We start from the raw sequence: 10,686 nt of genomic DNA, 5'->3' as shown, positions 1-10,686 counted from the left end.
GGGGTTTAAACTGTAGTGGGTCAACTAATAATTGCTCTATGGGGAATGGATGAATTGATTTTCATGCTTAAATGTTAATACTATATCAAATTTGTGCAAAACTTGTTAACCCTAGAAACTCTGCTCGTAAATATTTTGAAACATGCGGCCATACAAGAAATTGTGCAATCCGCAGAAGTTGAGATTAGGGTCTTGGGTCAAGCATAATTCTGCGGCCACACTAAATATTGTGCGGACCACAGAAATCACATCGCGGTCGCAGAAAAGTGAGTGCGGTCACAAAACAGCCCAATCTCTATCTTTAGAGAGTTGGCATTTTGGTGAATCTGATGTGCGACCGCGATAGAAAATGTGCGGACCGCACTCCAGTTCTGCGGTCGCACTAATAACTGTGCGAACCACAGATCCAGTTCTGTGGCCGCAAGAAGAAATTGTGCGGTCCGCAATGCCCAACCTGCGGCCACAATGATTATTCTGCGGACCGCACTCCCCTACCCCGCAAGCATGATTTCACTGTTTCATTGGTGTGTTCTTGTATGTTTGTACTTGAATTACAACTGACATTTGCTTTTGCTTGGTACAGACAATAGTTAGATCACTAAGCAGAGGTGATACTTCAAAGGGGAGGGGTGAACCTTCTAGAGGCCGAGGCAAAAGTACTTTACCCCTCGCCCTCCAAAAGATAATCACAAAGAAGACTACAGTCGGCCGAGGAAGAAATACAGAGCCCTCTGAATCCAGTTCTTATGCCCCATCTAGGGAAGCATCGGAGAGCGACTCAGTTCAAGAGCAGTCGGTTGTCCAATCACAGCCACCTGGGAGGTACCAACTCCGGGACGAGCCTTCCACATCACATAGCACCTCTGAGGGTTCGGAGAGTGCCAGTCAGGCTTCAGAGCCCTCCTCTACACCTGTCTCTGAGGCACCAATGACTACGGTTGATGATATTCCGGATGATAGTTGAGGGGGGGATACTACAGTTGCCGACCTTGATAGGTTGAAGAAGAAAGAGCTCTAGGAGGACCGGTTCATCAGTTTGGCTGCCTTCACTAGTTTCCGTGAGTGGTGGCTAGTGAGATCGCTCACTCTTGAGCGACAGTTCCAACTGAAACACCTTGAAAAATACAATCTGGCAGTTTTAAGGCAGTTCCGAGAGCGGAAGGGGTGGATGTGGTTCACCCAGAGCATAGTGGAGAAGCTGGCAATGGGAGATGCAGCTCGCCCATGGCTAGCTGAGATTCTTGCAGCTCCGGGGCCACCACCACCATGGATCACTGCAGGGTTTCCTATTCAGCGAAACACCCTAAACTTTGAGGTGAATGGATGGCAGACCTTTGTCTACAGCAGACTAGACCTGTGCCAGAATGAAACAAACCTTCCTATTCTGCGGGCAGTTCTAGTGGCCTCCATCATGGACGGATACCCGATCAATTTGGGTGTCGCGATGTCGCCCAACGTGTCGGTGGTTTCCAGACAAGCTGATACATCCTACCCGTATCCCAACACCATCACTGAGTACCTTATGGATGCATGGGTGCAGCCGAGAGATTTTGATACGAAGGTTCGGGCTAAGAAGCCCTTCTCATGGTATTCTCTAATGGATGCACACAACCCTAAGAGAAAGGGTCAGCCGACTACCACCATAGGCCAGTCTAATGAGCCATCGGTGGTAGCTGCAGAGACAACCGACATGCCTTCCACTTAAGAAGAGCCTTCAGCCAATGCAGCAGCCATGCCCTCACCTTCAGCCTCAGTGCCTTCCATCTCGATTTTGAAGCCGGTGTCAATGCCCACTGCTCCACTTACTGCTCTGCGAGTCTCCCAAACATTGGCGAGCCTCAACAACTGGATGCAAACAGTGACTGCAAAGCTGTCTGACATATCCAGTAATGTTGTAGCACAGTCCTCCATTCTGGCACCCCAGATTCCTCCCACAGTTGAAGAAACCTTGAAGAAGCTCCTGGAAAATCATGGCCACTTTAGTGCAGCATGGGTCAGTGATCGAAGAGTTGGGTAAAGAGGTGAAGAAGATGAGAAAGAGGCAGGCCTCTAAGAAGTCAATGGATGAGCTTCAGAGCCAGGTTACCAAGCTTGCAGCAGCCAGAGACATTCAATTTGATATGTTGATAGACCCGCACGACCCAGGCCTAGATACTACAGCACCTACAGCACCAGTTGGCCAGTTTGAGGAGCCAAACATTGTTGCTGACACGGCCGAGGCAGTACGTCAGATGTTCACCAACCCAGCCACTCCCGGACTTGAGGATGATGAGATCCAATTGGATGAGGCTGAGGTCGGTGCCACTACTCGGGACACAGAGATGGCCACGGAGCTATAGGGAGTTTTATTCACTCTCACCCTTCCTTTATTCTTACTTTGTTAAGCATTGGGGAAAATGCTTATTTTTATTAGGGTGGTGGAGTTTATTTGATATATTTTGCTGATTCTGAGACATTTGGCCTGTAATTAACTTAATACTATTTTCTTCTTCTTTCTCATTATGCATATATTTTCTATACTCTCTCATTATGTATATTCGTTATGCTTTCAATAGTTTTTGTTTTGTAGCTTCTTTGATGTTAGTTTTTTTATTAGTTAGTATTTAACTAAGTAGCTTCTTTTTGAATTAGTAGCTTATTTTTTATTTAATAGCTTCTTTTCATGTCTTAATAGATAATAAGCCTTTGGTTTTATTAAAGCCACGATTCTTTCCAAAGGTAGTTTTTGTGTGAACCGGGTGACTCTTCCCAACGATGGATGGCGTGACAACCTTCTTAAGGGATTGAGTCCGTTTTTGGTGTTTAGGTAATAATAGTAGTAATAATGAATAAAAAGACCTAATTGAGTTATGCTCGAAGAGTCAAACATGTTTCACTTGGTACCAACACATTTAACTACGTGTTTATGGTTAAAAATAAAGTTTTTGGAAAGAAATAGCTCTAGTTAGTGACCTTGTGACTCTTGTGTTGACTTAGGCAATCATCGAGTGGTTTAGTCGAACCATAGTAATTTTTAATTTTGAATATGGTCGTTGTGGGCCTTCGACTCTATCCTCTTTAACAATCCAGCTGCGTGAGAGGTGAGATATTTTATGGCAAGTCCAAGTACCCGTGCGAATGGTCTAGAACTTTCCCAAAATGTGTTTCAAGGGGAAATCTTAAGTTTTGCTTGGCTTGAAAAGTGATTGTAGGCTTTCCTTGACTCATTTGAAATTTTTCATTACCCACCAATGTTGTTATCCCTAGTCAACCCATTTTAGCCTTGAACCTTTCTCATTTGATAACTATGTTACAAGCCTTTATCCATTTTGTCGTAACCCTCTCTTGGCAATTGAGCTTTCCTTAACACTCTTGTAAAATAATTGGCTAAAAACGTAAGTTTGGGGGAGAGAAGAGGAACTTGAAAGAGGTATCAAGGCACAAAAAGAGAAAGAAATGAAGAGAAGGAAAAGCAAGAAAAGGAAAGAACAAAAAAGAAAAATGCAAAAAGAAAATGAATAAGTGGAAGAGTTGATGGGATTCAAAAAAAAGTAATGATGCAAAGCGTAGAGAATTCAAAGAAGGAGAAAATAAATATCATGATTAAGAAAGAGCGATGTTATGTCTCTCTAGTTCCCCCAAGGAAAATGAAATGCCTCAAATAATTGGCAAAGCATGAGCCAAGAAGAGAAAATAGAGTGCTTAAGGAAAGATGAACCCGTTCTATCATAGCATATCCAACCGTAGTCCAAAAGCCTTCATTGCATTCCAAAAAAGCCCTACGTGATTTCAAGCCGAGTGAGCTTATATTAGTAGTGATCTACATGAGGGGTAAGTCTATGGTACTTAAAGTCATACTTGCGACATTCTTTTAAGAGAGATGAGTGAACCTTTCGCAAATCTTTGGATTGAGTGCTAAAATTCTTGAGCGAGATAGGCAAACGGAGAATAGAGGAGGAGGAATTTGGGATCCACAATGACCTACATGAAAGAGCAAGCTTCCTCGATGAGTAAAGTCAACTCTTGATGCTCAAGTGCCACATTAGAACTATTTGTGCATAAAAGTTTAACTTGTTGCCTTGTTGGTAATTCATAAATGGTGTGGGTAATTGTTGGTCCCAATTGATGTGTGATTGACTCACTTTTGATTACCTGGAATGGCCCTTGACTTGTGGAGGTGTGAATTAATTTATTTGCTTGAGGACAAGCAAAAACTTTAATTTGGGAAAGTTGATAAGTGAAGATTTTTGACTACTTATTAGCGCCTTTTAACTTTTGTTTTAGTCCAAAAGTATTTAATTGTATTCCCGAAAACTGATAAAATATGCTAAATTGCAGGAATATTGGAAGATGGACTCCCGAGATGAAATCCAACTCAAAAAGAAATAATCTAAACTCAAGGACATAAAAGGCACATAAGCTCAAAAGTGAGGACCGCAAAATATCATCTGCGGCTGCAGATGATGAAGGAAAAACCAGTAGAGTTTGGTACAAAATGTGGTCCGCACATGAATTGTGCGTCCGCAAAAGCTGGGCCAGGAGAAAAGTTCAGAGAGTATGGATTCCAAGTCCATCAAAAGTGCGGACCGCACAGGAATTGTGCGGCCGTAGAATAAGTGCCCTGCGGCCGCAAGAGTAAAAGCGCTGACCGAAGAAGATCGAGTGCGGCCGCACATGTAAAAGTGCTGACCGCAGAAAGAGTGCCTTGCGGTCGCAGATCAGAATTTTGCGGACGCAGACTTCAAGTCTTGATAAGTTGAAGAAAAGTGCGGACCGCACATGGAATTGTGCGGACCGCACATGGAATTGTGCGGCCGCAGAACTTTCCGAAGGTTATTTTCGTCCGAAATTTTCAGCCATGTATAAATAGACGAGTTTCACAATTTTAGGTCAACTTTTGACATCAGCAGCTACAGCAGTTGTTTCTCTTTACTTCTTTTAGTAGTTTATCATATTTTGAGCTATTTTAACATAGATTCTATCATTTTAATCTTGCAATATGAGTTTAATTATCATTTCTTCTTCTTTTTGTTCAATTTCAAGTATGAGTAGATAGATTTTCACTAGGGTTGTGACCCAACCCTAGTGTGTAAACCTTATGGGTGTTTAATTTAATGCTTGTTTATGGTTAGGTGTTTATTATTTAGCCTTGTTCATGCTTTAATTTGTGGTTGTAAATATTAGTTCATGCCTATTTGACTTGGTCTCTACTTGAGAAAGAGAGACTTAGTCTAGGAAAACTTGGCTAACAAGAAATTGGGTCAATCGAGAGATTGATAATCCCAACTAAAAGGTTCAGCCTAGAGATAGTAGTAACCCGACTTGAGCTTTTATCAACCGTTTTGTGCAATACCCATTTGGACTTGAGAAAGCCAAATTGGGCAAAATCACTCTCTGACCGAGAGGTATTTGAGTGGGTAATTGAGTATTGATAGCTATAATACATCTCGATCAATAAAACAAGCATTAAGGTTTATATCCCATTAGGTAAACACCTAGGCGATGGTCATAGCCCTAGGCTTTTTACAAAACTTGAAAAATAATAAAAATAATTTTTTAGTTTTATTTCTCACCTTGCACTCTTAGTTATAAACTAGACTTAAAAACAACTCCAATTTGTGGAAGTGTAAATTGGGATAGTCAAATTCACATACTACAATATATACTCCTAACTCTCATATATAGCTCAATATGAAAATTAACCCCGACTCTTGTTGGGTACTATTATTGCATTCGACTGTTTCATAACCTTGAATTGAGGTGTGAAATTGGACGAGATTATTTCTTTCTTCCAAAAATTTCCAAAAGATGGTTTGAAATTCAATTCATAAAGAATCAAGTAGAACCTCTTATCTCCTTCGTATATACCACTGTAATGGTGGATTTAGCCTCCAATTATATATATTATCTATTTTGTTTTATAGCAAGCAAGGCCAAGAATCCAACACTTATCCCTTTTCTAAACCCCTCGTCGTACCGCACCTTTTCCGTAAATAACCATGTAATTGATGTCTTTTATTTATTTATTTTTTCAACCTCACGTTTTGGCTTTAGAAGCCATATGCTCAATTATAATAGTTTCTGCCAGGAAAGTTCTAACAACAACCGAATTTGCCAAGAGTTCTCTTAACCAATGATATTATTGAAAACCATAAGATATAACAGCCATGATTCTCCAATTCAGCGCCTCCAAAATTTTCCCTATCTCTCCGTATAAGTTTTCTCCTCCAAATACACCAAAAGACCAATTGCCCTCTTACATATTGCTCGGTATTTTATATGCGGCCAGCAAGAAAAGTATGAGCTTTGAACACTTCACCATTATTTATTAATCAAACTAATTCATTATCCATTCATGCTCATATTGGTAAATAAGGCCCATTAACTATTTATCTAATTTAAGTGATATTCTTCATATCCTTCAATACATAATATTACTTTCAAACATAAATATGTAGCTATGCACTCATACGTAAACTAAATAAATATAATTATCTCTATAAGTATTTCTAACAACTCTATAAATATAAGAAACTCTTATTAAGACAATAAATTAATAGTCCTTTCTAACAACTATAATCCACTTCCAAATATCATAATATTATTTGCATGAATTTCACTATCCCCAATCATTATAGATGATTAAATCGAGCAACAAGAATGTTGCAGTCCTAAAACGAGTCACAAAAATATTTCGGGGCATCACATAAACATCACGCGAATTCAAAATCAGGAAATTCAACATGAGGGATGAATTTGACTCTAATATTTGGGTTGTACAAAAAAAATCGATAAACCGCACCAAAACCGACAATCCAAATCAAGCAGGAGAAAAAACCTCGATTGTCGTTTGGTTTAATTTTGTTTGGTATTGGAAAACAAATTGGACTATAACTGGTTTGGTTTGGTTTTAACTAAAAAAATCAAACCGAAACCAAATCAACCCGATAGTACATTTATATAATTTTTAATACATATAAATATTTATTGTAATGTAATTTATCAATATTTCTTAAACTTTATCATTATTTCAAGTTTGGACGTAACATTCTTGAATGATAAATAAATTTTTATAGCCCATAAATTTAGTAACTCAAACAGAGTTCAAATCAATACTATTGCTAACAAAAAAATTCAATTCAACACTAGGAATAACGATAGTGTTGGATATCTATTTTTTAATTTTATATTGGTTTATAATGAAAATGCATAACTTAGTTTATATTTTTGTCTTTACTGCTTAGTTATGTAATTAATAATACTTATTAGCTATACTTATTTAGCATGACCTATATAGTATTTTTAGATTATGTTAATTTTCATTATGGCTTATTAATTAGCAATATTTGCTTTATGCTATTTGATTATCTTTGTTATTGAATATTTTAGTATAATGCTATGACTTCTCATATTATTGTGTTATTTTCTTAAAAAATATATTATATAATTATATATTACTAGGATTAATTAAAGAAATATTTGTAGCACAAATTACATATTTTATACTATGAAAATTTTACCCAAAAAAAATTCAAAAACCCGAAAACAATCGAAAAGGCCGATAAGAATTGTCCAATTAAGTTATATGAAGAGATTACGTATCATGCCCTTGACCTATATATATGGAAGACTAATAAAACTCAAAAGACAGATATTAAGCCACAACACTACAATACAAATCAAATATACCTTAATCACTTATTTATTTGAAAAGATGATAAAGATGATGCACGATCACATCTAAGTTCCAATATTTTATAGATATTGATACGAAAACCATGTTTATGTAATTCAAACTTGTTTATGCATTTTGTGTTAGGATCGAAATAGTCATGTATCTTGCGGATTCTAGTAAAGCAAACTTTGAACGACGATAAATCAGACAACAAAAGAGAAATATACCAAAAGAGATACAGATATTTAACGTGATTCGGTAAATTGACCTACGTCCAACGACGGAGATGAGCAATCCACTTTATAAAAGAGAGTACAAAATATCGAGAGAGCAATCTCACAAAAAAAACAAATACAAGTGACACACTAACACTTGTCTCGTAAAGTTCTTCCCCAAAACAAGACTGTCAAACCCCTATGATTACATTGTGGATGAAATGCTTAAATTTTCTTTAATATGGTAATTTGAGCAACAATTTTCTTGCAACTCGTCCACTCGTGAAAAGTACCAAAAACATGCTTTAGTTTAGGTTAAAAGTTCTCGTTTCCCACATAAATAAATAAATAATATGTGACTGGAAGCAAGTACTAACATATTATCATGGACGACATAGCACTCCTACCTATGAAAGAAAATGCTCAATATTCTAATAGAAAGATTACTTATATTGTTAAAATGTCATTTAGGGCAACAAGTACACATAGAAGCAATTTTCAATGAGATAATGACTTAATTAACAAAAAAATACAGCGCTTTTTACTACTTAAGTAAGGTGTTAGAAGGTATACGTTATGGGAAAGGAAATCACTTTTCTTGGTATTGGCTCGTGTGTCTGTATGAGTTGGTTGATGATTGACACTTGTCCATCCATTTTAGCTTCAGGTGAAAGAACTTTAATTAATAGGAGTACTATAATAATTAGCTCCCCTTGATTTTAGCTTAAGGCCTTGGATTAAGAAGGAATCTTATTGGTCCAGGAAATCTTGTCACGTGGGAATCAGCCTGCGATATTTGTTCCTTGAGGATTTATAGAGCACAAAATGCATTTTGGGAAACGTCACTCTGTAAGTAAGTTCCTTAATTGACAAAGATGCTTTTAACACATATCCAATATTATCTCATACCGTGAGGTATAAAAAGAGTAGAGTGTACGCAGACTTTACCCCTACCCTGTGAGGATAGAGAAGTTATTTTTAATAGACTCTCGGCTCAGGAAAGCATGAGCACCACATTAATAAAAAATATAAACAAGAAGGGACAATACCAAAAAGCAGTGACGGATGCAAGATCTTCACGAATGGAGTTCAAGAAAAAAAAGATCGTAACTAGTGAAAATTAAACCTATGACCTTTTAAAGATTTTGAACCCCCTTGACCACTAAGCTACACTTTTGAGCTGTGTCAGGTGGTTCAAAACTTAATATATAAAGGTAAAAAAATAGATTTTGCCTTATATATACAGTGTAATTTTTCGGCGAAGGGGGTTCGAAACCCCCTTCCGCCCCTGTCAAAAAGCCATATAAAAACAGAATAAAAACAACAAGATAGTAAGGTGATCAACAATGAAAGAAAACAACAGTTAGTCATAAAAATCTATTACCAACAGAAAGTGGCCAATACTACTGTTATGAACACTCTAGACTACCTACTCTAATACTCTAATACTCGACCTACATACCTTCCTATCAAGAGTCATGTCATCGGTCAGCTGAAGTTGCGCCATGTCTTGCCTAATCACCTCTCCCCACTTCTTCTTTTGCGTACCTCTACCTCTTCGTAGGCCCTCCAATGTCAACCTCTCACCTCCTCACCGGGGCGTCTGCGCTCCTCCTCCTCACATGACCAAATCACCTAAACCATGATTTTTGCATCTTGGCCTCAATAGGGGACACACCCAACTTGTCGCAAATAACATCATTTCTGATCCTATCTAACCTGGTATGTCCGCACATCCATCTCAACATCCTCATCTCTGCTACCTTCATCTTCTGGACATGAGCGATCTTGACTGGCCAACACTCAGCCCCATACAGCATCGTTGGCCTGACCACTACTCTATAGAACTTACCTTTAAGTTTCGGTGGCACATTCTTGTCATACAAAACACCAGATGTGAGTTTCCATTTCAAACATCCCACCCCAATACGATGTGTGACATCTTCATCAATCTCCCCATCCCCCTGAATAATAGACTCAAGTTACTTAAAACTTCCTCTCCTAGGGATGACATGTGAGTCCAGCCTCACCTATCCTTCCCCTCCTTGAGTCTCGCCACTGAACTTACACTCCAAGTATTCTATCTTGGTCCTGCTCAACTTGAAACCCTTAGATTTCGGGGGCTGCTTCTATACCTCTAATTGCGTATTCACAATGTCTCGCGTCTCGTCAATCAATACAATATCATCTACAAATAGCATGCACCACGGTACCTCCCCTTGGATGTGGGGCATCAGTACGTCCATCGCCAGAGCAAACAAAAAAGGGTTGAGTGTCGACCCCTGATGCAACCCCATCATAACCGAAAAATAGTCTGAGTCCCCACCCACCGTCCTCACTCGGGTGTTTGCTCCATCATACATGTCTTTAATCAACCTAACGTAGGGAACAAGTACACCTCTAGCCTCCAAACATCTACACAAAACCTCCCTCGGAACTTTATCGTAAGCCTTTTCTAAGTCGATGAACTCCATATGCATGTTCTTCTTTCTCTCCATGTACTGCTCCATCAATCTCCTAACAAGGTGGATAACTTCTGTAGTTGAATACCCCGGCATAACCCAAATTAGTTCTCTAAAATAGACACACTCCTCCTCACCCTTAGCTCTACCACTCTCTCCTAGACTTTCATAATATGGTTAAGCAACTTGATACCCCTATATTATTGTAATTTTGGATGTCATCCTTGTTCTTATATACAGAACCATCATGCTCTACGTCCAATCTTGAGGCATCTTCTTCGTTCTAAAAATGATATTAAATAACCTAGTGAGCCACTCCAAGCCTCTCTTGCTCGCACTCTTCCAAAACTCTACA

General features: G+C 38.6%; 1 protein-coding gene across 1 annotated transcript; it reads right to left on the bottom strand.

The window, feature by feature from the left end:
• Window positions 1-9,500: 9,500 nt before the first annotated feature.
• On the bottom strand, window positions 9,501-10,427 carry LOC138910310 (uncharacterized). The gene is made up of 2 exons (XM_070201540.1): window positions 10,296-10,427; window positions 9,501-9,833 (listed from the first exon to the last, which is right to left on the bottom strand). The coding sequence occupies exons 1-2, from the start codon at window positions 10,425-10,427 to the stop codon at window positions 9,501-9,503; spliced, it is 465 nt and encodes a 154-aa protein (XP_070057641.1).
• Window positions 10,428-10,686: the final 259 nt, after the last annotated feature.

This window comes from Nicotiana tomentosiformis, chromosome 4, assembly GCF_000390325.3.
Source record: "Nicotiana tomentosiformis chromosome 4, ASM39032v3, whole genome shotgun sequence".
NCBI lineage: Eukaryota > Viridiplantae > Streptophyta > Magnoliopsida > Solanales > Solanaceae > Nicotiana > Nicotiana tomentosiformis.
Note: the sequence above shows the minus strand (reverse complement) of the source record. Positions and strands in the feature narration are given on the sequence as shown.

Bases quoted from the DNA above. Each gene is read 5' to 3' on its own strand.
- LOC138910310 (XM_070201540.1), bottom strand. From the start codon at position 10,427: ATGCCGGGGTATTCAACTACAGAAGTTATCCACCTTGTTAGGAGATTG. The intron at 9,834-10,295 runs GTTTTGTGTAGA...TCTATTATTCAG, and splicing joins ACGATAAAGTTCCGAGGGAG to GGGGATGGGGAGATTGATGA.